Genomic DNA, 17786 nt, shown 5'->3' with positions numbered 1-17786 from the left:
CACTCCAACTTCTGTTACCATGGTCACATGTCTTGTAATCACTGTGAGTCTCCTGCTCCCTCCTACAGGGACCTTTGTAATTATGCTGGATACACTGGATAATCCAGGGTAACCGTCACGTCTCAAAATCTTTACCTCAATTCTATGTCAAAGTCCCTTTTGCCATGAAAGGTAAGATATTCAAAGGCTCTGGCGATTAGAGGATGTGGACATCTTTGGGGGATGTTACTACCATGTCAAATTAACTAAAAAAGCAAAAAATCATATGATCTCATGCACCTGTAAAACGTTAAATTCCAACAACTGTTATGATCATGACTTCCTATCTGTCTGTTGCCCTCATTTCCCTGTCTGCAACCTTATTGAGACTGCCAATCTCTGGACCATTTTACTACGTCCCAATGTTGGTCCTCTGTCTTTCCTCCTCAGTTCCTTCTAGACCCCATGGTTCATCCTTCCAACCATCCTTGCCAATGCCCTTGGCTCACACCTGCTTGTTCTTTTGTGACACCTACTTTCAACTTCTTTATGATGCCTGGTTTGTTGAAGTCTCTTGGAGGAAATCCCCAAATGGTCCTTGTTATCACCAAGGTAAATTCATGATCTTTGAGGGCCCTCAGTGTGGGCTTGACAGCTTTCTATATTTTCATAGTCTAGGCCACTCTTTTAGGGTATGTTATAGACTCCAACTCCATTCTCTGTTCTCTCACTCTCTTCAGACCATTCTTTGAGGAAAAAATTGCAGCCATCAAAGCCACCAAAAAGAAGTCCATGAACTTTGCCCTTTGTCCTGCAAACTCACTTCCAAGGACTTTTGTCTCTTTCCTCTTTTCTGTGACAGTGGGAGAGGTGTTTCCTCCTAAGGCTAACCCAGAATAGTCACAAACCAGGAATATCCACAATTGATTCACATTCCCCTCGCAGACTGTGTTCTACAGGTCTAAGTTCTGCTTTCAAAATGGCATTCTGGGGCTTCCCTGGTGGCGCAGTGGTTGAGAGTCTGCCTGCCGATGCAGGGGACGCGGGTTCGTGCCCCGGTCAGGGAGGGTCCCACACGCCGCGGAGCGGCTGTGCCCGTGAGCCATGGCCGCCGGGCCTGTGCGTCCGGAGCCTGTGCTCCACAGCGGGAGAGGCCACAGCAGTGAGAGGCCCGCATACCACAAAAAAAAAAAAAAAAAAAAAAATGGCATTCTGTGGGATTCCCTGGTGGCCCAGTGGTTTGGACTCTGCACTTCCACCACAGGGGGCATAGATTCAATCCCTGGTCAGGGAACTAAGATCCTGCATGCCTCGGGGTGTGGTCAGAAGAAAAAAAAAAAGGCATTCTGTAATTGCTAGCTCTACTTCTTTACCATCCACTAATGTCAATGACTCCTCAATTCTCTGGAATCTAGATTCTATCCCTACAACTTCACTGAATTGGCACCTGACCCACATACAGAAAAATCCAAAGTCAAGTTCATTATCAAACCCATCCCAGGCTAATTCTCCTCCAGGTTTCTTATTTAAGGAACTAGTGCTCTCATTAGCTTGACTGCATCCTAGATGGTATTCTCTCAATTACCCTACAGTATAGCAGCTACAAGACCTGAAGATTCAATTTCTTAATATACGTTATATTCAATTTCCTCATATATATTATATATAATAGTCAATTTCCTAATACCTATATTATACATAAACTATACATATTATATATAATATATACATACTTTTCCCATATCTCTATTATAGGACCAGATGTTCATCTATATTTTCTTATATTTTTTATACTTTTTTTTTTACATTTCATTATTTAATCTATCTGAAATTTTATGTGTGTATGTTTTGCGTGTGTGTGTGTTTTAAGGGAGGAATCTAGCTTTTTCTTTCTTTACCAAATTTGTTGTAGCACCTTTCAATCATTTAGTATGCCATTGCTGATTTGAAATGCTATCTTTATTATTTACTAAATGTATATATATTCTAGGACCTGTTTCTGGGTTTGCTTTCTATTTTATTGATTTTTCTCTCTATTCTTGAGCCATACCACACTATTTTAGTTATTGCATTTTTATAATATGTTTTAATAGCACAAGTATGCTTGAATTATGTGTCATTTTCAAGATTTTTCAGTTGTTTTTACCTGTTTCTTCTGTTAAATGAAGAAAAAAACTTTAGCAATTTTAGAATGGAGTTATATAGTACTTATAAATTATTTGGAGGAAGAAATAACCTCTTTAAGAATGGAGTCTTCTTTTCCAGAATTTAGGATATTTTTCCATTTTTATTTGTCTTTTTAAAAAGTCCCTCAGGAGAAAAATATACATCATTTGGTCATGAAAAATTGTCATTTTATTATAGTATTAGATTTAGGTTGCTGGTATTTTATCTATGATAAGCAAAATTTTGGTTTTATTTTGAGGGGTATATTAAGTCTGAAAAATAATTTGAGAAGCTTTTCATTGTTCTGCACCTTTGGTACAATTTCTTGTTAAATGCTTGCCTGTTAATTTGCATTAGTTAATTATTACTTCTTGTTCCAGAAGTGGATCTAGAAGCACATTCCTCCTCCTCTCCCCTCCTCAAGAATGTGGATGATGGAGTCGTCTTTACACTTGCACGTAGAGAAAAGGGTAAAGCGTGAACGTCCTTTTGAGCACCGGTGGGGTTAAGCCAGAGGTTCCAAGCCAGAGGGAGAAACCGCAGGTCATTTTTTTCTCACCCCTCGTTGATTATAGAGCAAGTAGTAGAGTCATCCCAATGGATTCTGCTCCAGGACAAGCCTGGAGCTTCTGTGAAGGGTCAGTGGGTGCATTGGCAGCACCTGGGCTGGGTAGGCATGTCTTAGCACATTCCCTGTCCCTGGCGAGACAGCCCTGGGTGTCCTGCCAGAAGTGTGGCCAGAGTTCAGGGCCTGGAGTTCCCAAAGCAAAGATGACCCACCATAGGAAAACCAAACCAAACCCCAAATCTGATCGTATGATCTTATTTCAAACCTAGCAGTGATGTATAAATCCAACGTGCTGCAGTATAAGTGAGTTGAATCAGCCTTAGGTCTAAAGCCCCACAGGTGTCAACTCCTTTAGGTGTTGGTTTGGTGGCAAAAAGTAGAAAAGTGTTATTTGCTAAAGAAGAGGGGTAGGAACAGGGCTCCAGATGAACCGTCCCAGAAAGTCTTTAAAAATATTCCATTCCTTGAGGTTTCTTCATTCTGAGAGTCAACTGGAGAAATAATTTCCTTTTAAGTGGTGGTTTTTCTTCTTTCCTGCCTTTTTTTGTTTTAAACACATTTAATTTTCTGTTAATAATATCAATTCTATAGTTACATAAAACTTTTTTTTTAAAACATAGACCTTTCTCACTTCAGGTCAAAATATAACTTATTTGATGCTAGATGTAACACACAAACATCTCAGAAAAATAAGCAACACTGTCACGGACATCTTTATCTGGTTTCTGACCTTAAAAGGGAATGCCTTTGGTATTTGAGATGACTATTTCTTCTCATGATATGAGATATTTTTATATTACTAACGGTATTATCAAAAATAAATGTTAAAATTTCTCAAATGCCTTAGAGCAACTGTGAAGAGAATCATATGATTTTTTTCTTTGTGAACTATTGAGGCAATGTTTTTAACAAAAATCCTAATATTAAGCCAGCCTTGAATTTTTAGAATAACTCTTACTTTTGAAAAATGATTTCTATAGCGTTGGGTTTATGTTGGTGATATTTTAGCTAAAGCAAGTAAAAAAGTTCTTTTTTTGCATGTTGCCTTTGTTTTGAGGGTTTTATTAACTTTGAAAAATAATTTGGGAAGTGTTTCATCATTCTGTAATCTTGGAACAGTTTAATAAACATGAGAATTGTTACTTGAAAGTTTTCAAGAACTTGCTCATAAAATACTCTGGACCCAACTCCTTTTTTGGAGCTAGTTAATTGAACATTAAAAAAAAATGGCTTTCCACAGGGAGATCAGCTCGGAGCTTTGTGACCACCTAGAGGGGTAGGATTGGGAGGGTGGGAGAGAGATGCAAGCGGGAGGAGATATGAGGATATATGTTTATGTATAGCTGATTCACTTTGTTATACAGCAGAAACTAACACATCCTTGTAAAGCAATTATACTCCAATAAAGATGTTAAAAAAAATGGCTTTCACGAATATCAGTCTATTACAGCTTTCTAATTCTTACTGAATCCATTTTCCTTGAATTTCATTGGCTTCTAAGAATTTGTTGTCATAGAGCTATAAGACATATTTTTATAATTAAAAATTTGTTTACATCTGTGCTTGTATTGCCAAGTGGTTTGTGTTTCTCTCTTTTCAGTTAATATATCAGTAGTTTCATATTTTAATGCTATTTGTATAGATGAGATACTGCATTTATTAATCAATTTATTTATCAATTCTGCTGTTTTTTTTTCTTGCCACCTTACTTAATTTCTGCTTTTATTTTTATTTGCTCCTTCCTTATACTTCTCTAAGATTTTTTTTTTTTTTTTTGCGGTACGCGGGCCTCTCACTGTTGTGGCCTCTCCCGTTGTGGAGCACAGGCTCCGGACACGCAGGCTCAGCGGCCCTGGCTCACGGGCCTAGCCACTCTGCTGCATGTGGGATTTTCCCGGACCGGGGCACGAACCCGTGTCCCCTGCATCAGCAGGCGGACTCTCAACCACTGTGCCACCAGGGAAGCCCTAAGATTTATTTTTAATGTGTTTTCTACTACCTATTTGGCATTAGTATTATTTAAAAATCATTATGGTCAAAGACTTTGTAAGTTAGCTTTTCTTTTCAACAAAATTATTCTTTTTGGATTTATCAAAAAGATACATATTTTTAAAATAAAAAAATTGCAAGAACCAGGCTCAGTAAACCCATTTTTCAACAGGTAATAGAAAAAAATAAGAAAGGAAACACCAGTGTTGTTAGGGGTTTGAGATGCACCATGCAGGCATTAGGCTAGGGGTTGCTTGCTCTTTATTAAAGTTATAGTTTGCATCTAGGAAATATTTCACAAAATTAAATCATGAGATCAAAATACACTCAGGGTTTTAACTAAATCAATGCAATTATTACTAATATTGCCTTGTTTGAGACAACTGTGACGTTATCGCAATAGGGAACATCCATCTCGTTTCCTCCAGGCTTACGCTTACATTCTTCAGCCTCCTGTAAGGACTAAATAAATACGTGAATGCTAGGCTTCACATCTGCTCCTTTGACTTTCACATATTTCTCAACAAGAAACACAATAGGATTCTATTCTTCCTTGATTAAGTGGAATTACAATTGCAAAAATTAAAATCCAATGATCAATTTTAGTTTTAAACATTAGAAGAAGTAAAAAAAAGAAAAAAGATGTTATTATCAATAATGAATTTGGAAAGAATTCTTTAAAACACAACTGAGGGCAAGTTATTTTGGAAATATCTGTATTTTATTCTTACATATATATTTCTGCATAAAAGGTGTTCCCTCTCTCTGGGGCAGGGAGGTGAAGGCGGATTCCACTGGTTTCTTTCAGGCTTCCTCTCCTGCATTACCAATGCCCGGGGGTAATGAGTCTTCATTGGTGGCTACATCCTGCTCTTCCGTTTGGACTTAAATCTCATTCCAATTTAGGCTTCTCTTTCTCTTCTTCCATACCTAGAAATACAGGCAAAGTTCTTTATTTGGACATCAGATTAAACTAGGAGCAGGTTTGCCAAAGCTGCTTTAAAAGAACTCGCATCTCTCCACACTTCTCCCCACCCACCCTGCATGCCCATCCCTTTTCTCCTCGCTAAGACGAAAAGTCATTTACAACTTTCTCCAGAAACTTCCTCAGTGACCTCCCTCCCTACCCTTCCCCCCAAATCAGGACATAACTTCTCTGAGACACACCCAGCTCTTAAGGCCTCTGGGAGTGAGGGACGCAAGTTAGTTCTTGACTCGTTGAGTTTGCACAGAAATCCCAACTGGACTGCCTTGTAACCAGCTTCTAGCAACAGGAGGTGTGGAGCTGATGAGTTTCAAAGAGCCCTCATTTATTTTTATTTTACTCCTGTCCCTTCCCAAGGCAAGGACTCTGGATTTTCAAAAGCAAATCTTTTTTATTTGTTTTGTTTTGTTTTTAAGGCCCATAGAGAGCTTATTAGCCACAAGAACTATTTATTTCCAGACCCACGTGTACTTAAACTCAAGTTTTCCCTCTGTTCTACCCAGGCCTGGTAGAACTGTTTTTCTTCCTGAAAGACTCATACGTACCGGACCGGTAAGACCTTGCCTGTTGTCTGTAATGAATAGTTAGTGATATTTCATTTTCCCGGAAAATATTTAAGTCATTCTCATAAATTAAAGTTAAATCTGGCAAATGCCCCCCACTTCTTTTTTCTTTTGCTTCTATTTAAACACCCTTCTCCTAACACCAAATTCTCAGAGCCTTTTGCTGGAATAAAAGAACCCCAGATACTGCATTGCAGGTTTTGTTGGTATTCTCTTATAAGTTGCAAATTCTCTGAAGGTAGAGCCCTTAACTGTTTTGTTCCTGATTATATCCCAAGCACCTAACACAGTGTCTGTCTGAGAGTAGGAGTTCAATTAATCTTTATGGAATAAATTAATAAACGGTGAACATAGAGAAGGCCATAGAGAACTAGTGGTAAAGCAGTAGAATGAAACATGGAGGCTCGTCACGATAGGGCTTAGAGTAGGAGAGACACCCCCGCGCCTTCCCCCAGCTCCCAGCTCCTAGCACCATGTGTTTGTGTGATCAGGGTGGTAGCAGCGGAGCGCGGGTAACATTCTCAGAACAGGTGTCCTTAGACAGTCTTTTAGGTTTGGTTTTCATGACTAAGGGAACTGGCAGAGATCTATAACACTTTTTCCAAAGTACTTCTCAGAAATCATGTTAAGGAAAACTTCACATTGAAGAGTAAGGACGTCTGAAGGGAGGAGGAATAGGGTTGAGGGGGAGAAGGCAGGACATGGCTTAGTTGTTGGGTAACCAAGGCAAAGGCGGAAAAACACAACATAGATTCTGTTCAAACAGCAACACATGACTTGGGTCCCAGCTCCGTCCCATGTTCCCTCTCCTGTGGAGAAGCTAATAACTGCTTGCTTTTCTTTTCAAAGTCTCTTTTCTCCTAAGTGTTCTCCTGCAGATGGGTTGAGTTGGCAGCAATAGTGGAATCTTAGTGGGGGTGGAGAACAGGGGGTGTTCATTGACCCAGACAGGGAAAATGGCTCCCCACCTACTTTAGTCTGGCAGCTTTGAGGTGGAGGGAAAAAATTAGACAGCTGTAAATAATATTTGGAAGAACCAGAGGTATAATTTCCACACCACTAGCAGAAAGAAACCTGTCACAAAGCTGAGGCACGATGCTCTTTCAGGAACGTAGAGGAAGAGCTGATTGACCCTCAGGGAGTCGGTCACGTGTGGTTCCCCCATGCTGGGAGAGGGGCTGCAGGGCAGCGCTGGAACCCTGGAGGCCTGTGTGGGACATGAGCTGGATGCGGGGCTGGGGGAGAACAGAGGCGGAGGTTTCTGTCACATGGGCGTGGCTCCGACCTCCTCTCCCTTCTGCTCTTTTACCTGCTTTCTCCGCCCTCACCCCAACCTTTCACTTTTGGACACTTGCATTTCTCCTCGTTTGAAATTTGACTTTAATAAGACTGGTCACCCCAGTTGGACACACTGGAATTAGAATAAATTTTTAGCTTAAGCACAGAATATTTCAGCAATTATAGGCTGAACTGTGTCTCCCTCAAATTCATGCGTTGAAGTCCTGATGCCCAGGACCTCAGAATGTGAGAGAAGGCCAAGGGTGTGTCTGCACAACCATGTGCTAAAGAGATGAGGCATGTGGATCATGGGTCCAAGGGACCGTCTAGGTAGAAGCCAGGGAGGACCTGTGGGGGACCTCTCATCTGATGATGTGGGACCCCACGAATTACATGGGAGAATTCTGTACCAGCAGAAACACTGCCAGCCTGGACTGAAAGAGACAGGTTGAAATAAAGGAAGAAGGAATCTGAAGGTGGCTCAGCGGCTGGCTGCTCCTTGGCCCCCGAGGGCGGCCACCCAGCGCCTAGAGTGCAGGGCCACACCCCCCTTCCTGATGAGACCTGAGGGTATGGCATTCAGCCAAAGAGGATTAGTCTCAAGCCTTCAACTCGGAATTTGTCCTGCTGGCTTTCAAACTTGGTTGAGAACTGTGACCCTTTTCTCCCTATGGTTCTTTTTTTGGGAAAGGGGAATGTATGTTCTATGCCTGTTCCACCACTGGTTTTGGAAGTGATACATTTCTGTCTGGTTTCACAGGTTCACAACTGGAGAGCAATTTTGCTTCAGGACGAATCATACCCCGGGTCTTAACCCATACCTGATTTAGATGATATTTAAGATGAGATTTTGGACATAAAAGTTGATGCTGGAAATACTTTGGGGGTTGTTGGGAATGTACTTTGCATGAATGAAGGACATGAATTTTGTGGGGCAGAGGTAGAATGTTATGGGCTGAATTGTGTCTCTTCAAACATAACCCCTCTTACCTCAGAATGTGATTGTATTTGGGGATAGGGTCTTTTCCAAGTTAAAATTAGGGTGAGCCCTAATCAAATATGGCTGATGTCTTTACAAAAAGGGGAAGTTTGGAGGTAGCCTCACGTATAGGGGAGCATGCCATGTAAACATGAAGACGGTCATCTACAAACCAAGGAGAGAGGCCTGGGACAGATCTCTCCCTCACAGTCCTCAGAAGCAACCAACCCTGCCAACCCCCCCGATTTTGGACTTCAGGCCTCCAGAACTGTGGGACATTACATTTCTATTGTTGAAGCTATTTAGTGGTCCTTTGTTGTAGCTTCCCTAGCAAACCAATGTAACATCCACAAAACCACCTTGAGTTACTTTCTTTTCTTTTCTTCCATTTATTTTTTTAAAAAATATTTATTTATTTTGGCTGCGTTGGGTCTTCGTTGCTGTGTGCGGGCTTTCTCTAGTTGTGGCGAGTGGGGGCTACTCTTCATTGCGGTGCGTGGGCTTCTCATTGCGGTGGCTTCTCTTGTTGCAGAGCATGAGCTCTAGGTGTGTGGGCTTCAGTAGTTGCAGCACGTGGGCTCAGTAGTTGTGGCACGTGGGCTCTAGGGCACACAGGCTCAGTAGTTCTGGCTCGTGGGCTCTAGAGTGCAGGCTCGGTAGTTGCGGCTCACGGGCTTATTTGCTCCGTGGCATGTGGGATCTTCCTGGACCAGGGCTCAAACCTGTGTCCCCTGCATTGGCAGGCGGATTCTTAACCACTGCACCACCAGGGAAGTCTGAGTTACTTTCTTTTAAAAAGAGCAAATGCTTCATTGTTAATTTAGCCTATTTTAAGGGCTTTTTGTTCATAGTTCCTATCAGGCTGATATGTTTTGTTATTTTATAAGCTAGATCCATGATTCTGAGTAAAATTTCTGAGCTCTCATGTGTCTGGGTTTCCAATGGTGATGTTTTACTAGAAATAACAGAGGATTGAACATCAGTCAGAAGGCGTTGACTTTGCAACCACTTATTTTGGTGGGTCACTTATTGCTGGGCCTCAGCTGCCTCTTAGTAAAAAGAAAAATTGGCATAGATGGTTTCTAATCTAATTTTTGATTCTAAGATTCTGTAATAATGTGATTTTTTATTTTGAAGTTGAAGCCAACATAACCAAAGGAAGGAAACTGAGCCATTAAAAATCTGTAACGATGGATCCAAGGAAGGGGGCTCAAATGTGGTATTCCTGCTCCTTGGGGGGTTTTATTTGGGGTGTAATAAATGTACTCAGGATTGTAATACTGTACTTGATTGTAACCAGTTCCTTCTAATACACACACACACATGCACATACAGAAACGACTGCTTTTAATCAACAGTTTCAAACTCAACTACCTACAGAACCAAGCCACTGTAAGGGAGCAAAATGGCCTGGTGAGAACTAGGGAAAATTAAAGGGCCATCTAACGGGGGCAACTGATAGTTCTAATCCATTGTTGCCAGAAGAGGATAGTGGGCTTGGTGTTGCCAGATGTTAAAATACTTGATTAGCTGAGAAATCTGGCCTCTATGTGAAATCTCCCAATTTTTAAATGTTGGTTCAGGGGGCTTCCCTGGTGGTGGAGTGGTTGAGAATCTGCCTGCTAACGCAGGGGACACGGGTTCGAGCCCTGGTCTGGGAAGATCCCACATGCTGCGGAGCAACTAGGCCCGTGAGCCGCAACTACTGAGTCTGCGCGTCTGGAGCCTGTGCTCCGCAACAAGAGAGGCCGCGATAGTGCGAGGCCCGCGCACCACAATGAAGAGTGGCCCCCGCTTGCCGCAACTAGAGAAAGCCATCGCACAGAAAGACCCAACACAGCCAAAAATAAATAAATAAATAGACTTGTGTTAAAAAAAAAAAAATGTTGGTTCAAAAACAAAAATCCTATGTAGGCCTAACAAAACTTTTTGGCAGGTAAAATTTGGAGGAGGCCATCAGTTTGCAATCACTCTCATAAACAGAAAAAATGCACTTGACACAAAACATCTGCCTCTGGGGAATTAACTGGATGGTTCCATGTAGATAAAATTAATCTCTACATCTGAAATGAGTTACAAAATGTTAGTCAACTTTAACTCATGTTATTAAGAGAATGGCACAGATTAAATTGGACAGATCATTAAAAAAAAAACCAACGAAAACCTTAGCTTCACTATTCATTTTTAATGTCTAACTTAAACCTGCTAAAAAGTAATATTCTATTAATCTAGACTGGATCTTTTCTCTCCTGGTTTTCAGGCAATCTTCTCTTAGAAGTAGTAGAACATAATGAACGTTGGAATCGAGCTAATCAAGGGGAAACAGGAGTCATAAGGACTTCCTGAATAACATAAATTGGACACATTAGCTTAAATTTAAATATGGCCTTTCTCCCAAGAAACTGAGAAAAGTTTGTATTTTGTTTTGAAAATATTTTTGTAAATTAACTAAATATTTTTATAAGTTATCTAATAGAGAAAGATTACAATTCCCATTGAACATAGAAGAAAATTATTAAAAGACTAATTTCTGGTCCCCCAAGCTGTAGCCTGAATTGGTAAAATATTTAACACTTTTTCTAATAGACCACTGCCTAAAATCAAGCCAGTTACTGAGAAAGGAAACCCTCAAATTCCTCTGGGCCACTTAACATTGGCTAACACCTTGATGCATCCAGTCCTAGAAGATCCATGCACAGAACAAGTCCAGTTCAACAACATGCAATGACTGTGTTTTATTTGTCTAATTAGATCAACTTCCTGGCATAGTATTTGGCACAAAGTAGGGTGCTCAATGTTTGTGAATTACCGATCATTTGCAGGTGATGTCTACAATGTTGTGACTGTATCGGAGGCGATACCCAGAGCTCTCTAAAATCCCCAGACCATCTTGCCTTTGGATGTAGTTTCATGCAGCACTCAAATCACTACATATCTGTGCTGTCGTTTTTTCCACCTTCCCATTTTTATGTTATCTGACATACACTTTGGATAAGTTTTGTTTTGCACTGCTGGGGAAGATTACGTGCCTTGCCAAGATGGAGGCTCTGCCATAAATAGAAACAAAAGGGAAATCAAATCATAGGTTAAGAGAGTTTTTGGAGCAATGAAGTATTACCCTTTACTGCCCGTCCCTCTTTGCCACCTTCAAGTCTTGAATGTGACAGTCGCTGCTTCATCACACTTGCCAGAGGTATTCTGTGCTGCTGAGAGTTCTGGCAGAGTGGTGGCAAGCCCTCTTGCAAGCTGCTGCCCCCACGCGAAGGATGATGTAAGAAGTGGAGATTTGGGTGATTTCTAATGAGACTGTTTGGTTACATTTAATCATTTGTCTATTTCACCCGGGGGTCCCTTTAGCTACGGACGGCAGTGTTTTGTTAATCAGAGTGAACTTCCTAAATTTTTATTTTCTGCTAACACTACATTTCTCCCTATAAAATTTTATAGACATGCTTCTTTTGTCTTAGATTTGGATGTTTTACTAGCTAGTATGACAAAGTGAGTAATAAACCTTTCAGGTAACTGCCAGCAGTTATAAAAATGAAACTCTTCATAAGGGATCCTGTGCTACAGTGGAATTTTCCATCCGTCTCTGCACACACTCTTTTAGGCAGCAATTCTTTTGTTTTATGCTCCCCCAAACAATACTTACTTCTCTGTGTATCCCAGATATAGCTGTTCAGAACTTCTCCCAGCAGGTACAAAAAGTTCATTAAGATGGTTGTAGACCCAAAGAAGAGGATTCTGGCTCCTGGGCCAATGTGTTCCAGGAAAGGGTACACCCACATCCCCGTTACATGATGCACCCAACACACCCTGCAGTGGAATCCGAAAGGAGACAGAGACAGGAGTTACTCTCATGTCAGATTTTAAAGCTGCTGATATAACAAATACAGACCCCCTACTACAAACATCCTTCAGCAATGCCAGTCGCCGTTTGCTTCTGATACTCCGCAACATCCCAGGTGTCTGTCAGCTGATAAACGGATGAGCAGAATGTTGTATACACATACAATGGAATAATATTCAGCCATAAAGAGGAACGAAATTTTGATACATGCTACAACATGGATGAACCTTGAAAACTTAATGCTAAGTGAAATAGGCCAGACACAGAAGGACAAATATTATATGACTCTATTTATATAAGATACTAGAATACCAAGAATACTTCATAGAGATGAAATGTATAATAGAGGTTACCAGGGCCTGGGGGGAGTGGGGAATAGGGAATGATTATATATGGTACAGAGCTTAAGTTGGGGATAATGATAATATTTTGGGTATAGATAGTGATGATGCTTATATAACAACGTGAATGGATTCAATGACACTCAATTGTACCCTTATAAATGCTTAAAGTGATAAATATTATGTTGTGCTATGCATATTTTATGACAATAAAACATTTCCATGGGGTGGAAATTAGGAAAAAAATATCTAAAAATTTCCTTGGTGGAGGGAGTCAATAATGAAAGAAAGATTGAGAAACACTGCTGTAGAGGGGAGAGGCACTCATTAAGCCCATCCAGGTCACCTTGACTAATTGTCCAAACTAAAAGATTTTTACCAAAAGAGGAAGCCAAGCTAATCACAATTAAAAACAAAAACCAAAAAAACTGAAGCATTTGTGAGAATCAACAGAAGTTAAGTTGAACTACCCTAAAGGATTCTGATGCATCATATTTTGTTTGTCCGTATGTTACAGGCAGTTTTATTTTCCTAATCTTGTCCTAATCTTGTCTTGTAAGGAGGTGTTGTGCACCCATCAAAGGGCTTATTAATTTCTATGGAGATAATATGCAATATACCCAAAATGTAATATCACAGAGCTGTAAATGATTTTGCAAACCAACGTATAAAATTATAATCTGACTCACTGTAAACTGTTTCCTCAATTAGGCAAATTAGGAGTAGTTCTAATTATGAATGCTAGTTATATTTTTACACTTGTTCCTGGCTTTCTACTTTTGTTCTACTTGAACGAAACTTTCCTTGGCAGCTTTTGGTAACGTCTCTGATGCCAGGCCGCTATTCCTCAGAAGTTGTTTGCAATGCACTTTTGGTCTGTATGGAATCATCTTATAATACTGAATAGATATAACAACCATAGCCACATCCCATCTATCTGTAGAGGACTCCTAAATTCATATCTCCAGCCTGATCTCCAGAGTTCCATACTCAATTGTCCACTGCACATCTCCGCTTGGAGGATGCATCTCCAAGCTAACGTTTCCATGATGTACTCACCATTCCTGCATCCTAATTCCTGCATATCTGCCCCCTCCCTCTGTCATCCAAAAGCAAACATATGTCTCCCACATCCTTCCCTTCTTAAATCAATGACTACTACATTACTCCAGCAATTGCTTGAGCCAGAAAATATAGGGTCATTTTTGACATTTTTTCTCAAAATCCACATCCAATCAATCCATCCTTAGATCTTATTGGCTCTACTTTCCAAATATACTCCAAATATCTACTTCTCACCATTGCCACCACTGCCATCTGGGCTCAAACCATCATCACCTCTCACCGGCACCACTGCAATCTCTTCTTGACTCAGTTTTCTCCTTGCTACAGTTTATGTTATAGCCCATTCTCATTGCAGCATCCAGGCTGCTCTGAATTAAAGTCAGGTCTTGCCACTACTTTGCTCCAAGTAGCTTTTCTCTCTCAACTGAGTATAAGCAAGAGTCCCTAGATGGTTCTTCAAGGCCCTGCCTAAGCAGGCTGGGCACTTTTCTGACTTTTCTCCTACTAATCTCCCCCCTCACTCACTCCACTCCAGCCACAGTGACTTCCTGCTCTTCCTTGAGCACACAAAACATGCTGTATTTGTTCCTGTGCCCAGAACATTACTTCTTATTCCCATCTCCCCCAGTTTTCCCAGGGCTCCCTTGTGTCTTTTAGGTTTTCCTCTATGTCCTTTGTCAGCAAACCTTTTCTGTAAAGGACCAGTTAGTAAATATTCTCAGATTTGCAGGCCTTACTGTCCCTGTCACAACTCTCAGCTCTGCCATTGCAGTGTAAAAGCAGCTGTAGACTGTATGTAAACAAATGATATGGTTGTGTTCCAATAAAACTTTATTTATAGACATTGAAATTTGAATTTCATATAATTTTCACATGTCTTGAAATATTCATCTTCTTTTGATTTTTTCCAATCATTAAATAATGTAAAAATCATTCTTAGCTGGGTCATAAAAGAACAAAAAAAAACAGACGGTGGGTGGACTGGATATGGCCCACTGGCTGTAGTTTGCTGCTCCCTAATTTAAGTAGTTCTTTGTATGATGGCCAACAGGCACATGAAGAGGTGCTCAACATCACTAATCAGGGAAATGCAAGTCAAAACCACAAAGAGATATCATCTCATACTTGGTCAGAATGGCTATCCTCAAAAAGACAAGAAATAATAAGTGTTGGTGAAGATGTAACGAAAAGGGAACCGTAATATACGTTGGTGGGAATGTAAGTTGGTGCAGCCACTATGGAAAACAGTATGGCAGTTCCACAAGAAATTAAAAATAGAACTACAATATGATCCAGCAATTCCACTCCTGGAATTATACCTGAAAAAAATGAAAACACTAATTCATAAAGATATATTCACTCCAATGTCCATAGTGGCATTATTTGCAGTAGCCAAGATATGAAAACTATCTTAAGTGTTCATCAACAGATGAATGGATAAAGATGTGGTATATATACACAATGAAAAATTACTCAGCCATAAAAAAAATGAAATTTTGCCATTGCAACAACATGGGTGGACCTGGAGAGAATTATGCTTAGTGAAATAAATTAGAGAAAGACAAATACTGCATGTTATCACTTATATGTGAAATCTAAAAAATACAACAAATGAGTTAATATAATAAAACAGAAACAGACTCACAGATACAGAGAATGAACTAGTGGTTACCAGAAGGGAGAAGTGTGAGGGGAGGGGCAAGATAGGTGAAGGGGATTAAGAGGTACAAACTACTAGGTACAAAATAAGCTACAAGGATGTAATGTACAACACAGGGAATATAGCCACTATTTTATAATAATTTTATATGGAGAATAATCTATAAAAATATCAAATCACTACGTCATACATCTGAAACTAATATGATATTGTAAGTCAACTATACTTCAATTTAAAAAAGTAGTTCTTTTTATTTCACAAAGGACCTTCATGCACATTATCTTACTTAGTCTTCTCAGCAATCCCAGATATAGCATGTCATCCTCATTCTACTGAGGTAAAAATCAGAGTTTATAGAGTATAGTCAGAATATGTCAGAACTGACAATGGAAATGTAAAATTCTCAGGTTAGGGAAGTGGATAGCTATTCTGAGTATGTAATCCCCCTTAACTTATTCAAGCACCCTATGAAGTATGATTATCCCCATTTCACAGATAAAGAAACTGAGACTAAAGAACTTGTCTTTAAAAATGGCAAAGCTGGGAAAGGAATGCACACCTGATTTCTTTTCTCCTGCATGGACTTGCTTCTTTACATGAGGCATTTAATATTGTCTCCAAAAACAAAGAGAAGGTTTTCTTTTCTTTTCTTTTTTTTTAAGTTGTTTTGACTTAGTAAGTCATCATACCATCTCAGATATAGAAGTCCTGTTATGTGGGGTTTCACCTGGATTGGTGTGAGTGATGCACCCACTTGTCTTAACAGGTTGTGTGCTTTCACAATGTGTTTGCTTGATATAATCAGGGCTCAATTTTCTGCACAAAAATGACTCACGGCCTTGCTCGTCTATTTGTGGAGAGTTCTCAGTTCTTGGTTGACTTTCAACTTCGATCTCATTCTAAGACCTTCTCATCTTAGTGCTCAAACAGCTTATGCTTAAGGTAATGATGTCAATTTAAATTTTAGTCTAAAAAAACTGATAACCATAGTGTGTGTGCATGTGCATACCTATATATGCATATGCTATGGTACTACGAGACTTCCGGGGTTGACTATGTTATTAAGTGTACCTCCAATTTCATTCACTTGAATGTGCAATTAAGAATGAAATTTATTGGGCCTCCCTGGTGGCGCAGTGGTTGAGAGTCCGCTTGCCGATGCAGGGGACACGGGTTCGTGCCCCGGTCTGGGAGGATCCCACATGCCGCGGAGCGGCGGGGCCCGTGAGCCATGGCCGCTGAGCCTGCGTGTCCGGAGCCTGTGCTCCGCAACGGGAGAGGCCACAGCAGTAAGAGGGCCACATACCGCAAAAAAAAAAAAAAAAAAAAAAAGAATGAAATTTATTAACGCCTCCTGTCTGAGTTGTGCTGCACACTAGGGATACAGAAGCAAATGAGGCAAGGGTGATTCTTGTTCTCACGCAGTACAGTCTAACGAGGAATACAGATACTCACAGAGAAAACACAAGTGTAGTAAGAATTAGGGTAAGTGTAGGAGTGTCATGGGGGCACAGGGATCATTCTCTGCTTTTTTGTGAACCTTACACTTACCATTAGGCTTTCTTTCTCTTGTGTATTCACCTTCCTTTCAAACCAGTTTTTTCACAGCTGATGAATATGCTCAAATGCTTCTCATTCAAACACAATCAAAAAGCTTCCATCAACTTCACAAATACTGCCCTATATGTCTCCTTCTCTTCAAAGACAAACTTCTCCAGTGAGTCTGCACTCACTGATTGCTGGTCTGTACTCTGCACTCCTCCTCCAACAGCCTGGCTTCTTTTCTTATGCTTCACCGAAACGTATCAGCACTTCGACCTCAATTTCTCCTGTTTTCTTCCTACCTTGTTGGCTGCTCTCCTTGGTTTCCTTTCTAAGTTCACCCTTTACTCCAGCCATTAAACGTTGAAGTTCCTAAGGATTGGCTTTTAAACACTCTTCTCATATTATGTCTTCTGGGTTGATAAGTTCTTCCATGTTCAATGCTGCATGTCTACCACCTATACAGATATTCCACAGATCTATGTCCTAATCCAGATTTCTCCTCTGTTCCAGAACGGTTGATCAAATAGTCCTCAGAAGATCTCATTTTACACGTCTATAATGGTACCTCAAACTCCATACAGCTACAGCCAAAGTCATGCTTTTTTCCAACAAGCTTGGTCCTCCTCTGGTATTCCATTTCATTCAATGGTACTATCATTCATTCAGTTTTGTAACTCAAGCCTGGGGTTCATCTTTGCTGTGTCCATCTCTTTCACCACATATATATTCAGTCCATTACTTTGTCTTGTTAAGATCGTCTCACACATCTTTCTAAAAGGCAGTTTTTCCCATCTCCATGAACAACATCTTAATTTGCG

General features: G+C 40.3%; 2 protein-coding genes across 8 annotated transcripts in view; one reads left to right on the top strand and one right to left on the bottom strand.

The window, feature by feature from the left end:
- Window positions 1–4271, top strand: part of ADAT2 (adenosine deaminase tRNA specific 2) — a 107695-nt gene extending 103424 nt beyond the window's left edge. For 5 of the 7 annotated variants that reach the window (XR_009558764.1, XR_009558760.1, XR_009558761.1 and 2 more), the window contains one exon: window positions 2526–4271. The gene's annotated coding sequence lies outside the window, so the exon portion shown is untranslated. The remainder of the gene's footprint in view (window positions 1–2525) is intronic. The other 2 variants (XR_009558763.1, XR_009558758.1) reach the window with 2 other exon arrangements.
- A 652-nt stretch (window positions 4272–4923) lies between these two features.
- The window catches only part of AIG1 (androgen induced 1), a 233898-nt gene continuing 221035 nt past the window's right edge, over window positions 4924–17786 (bottom strand). The window contains exons 5-6 of the mRNA XM_030853304.3: window positions 12160–12323; window positions 4924–5632 (exon numbers count right to left, since the gene is read on the bottom strand). Coding sequence (XP_030709164.2) covers window positions 5595–5632; window positions 12160–12323 — 202 coding nt within the window. The 3' untranslated portion in view covers window positions 4924–5594. The remainder of the gene's footprint in view (window positions 5633–12159; window positions 12324–17786) is intronic.

This window comes from Globicephala melas, chromosome 14, assembly GCF_963455315.2.
Source record: "Globicephala melas chromosome 14, mGloMel1.2, whole genome shotgun sequence".
NCBI lineage: Eukaryota > Metazoa > Chordata > Mammalia > Artiodactyla > Delphinidae > Globicephala > Globicephala melas.
This window is presented reverse-complemented; position numbering and strand designations above follow the sequence as displayed.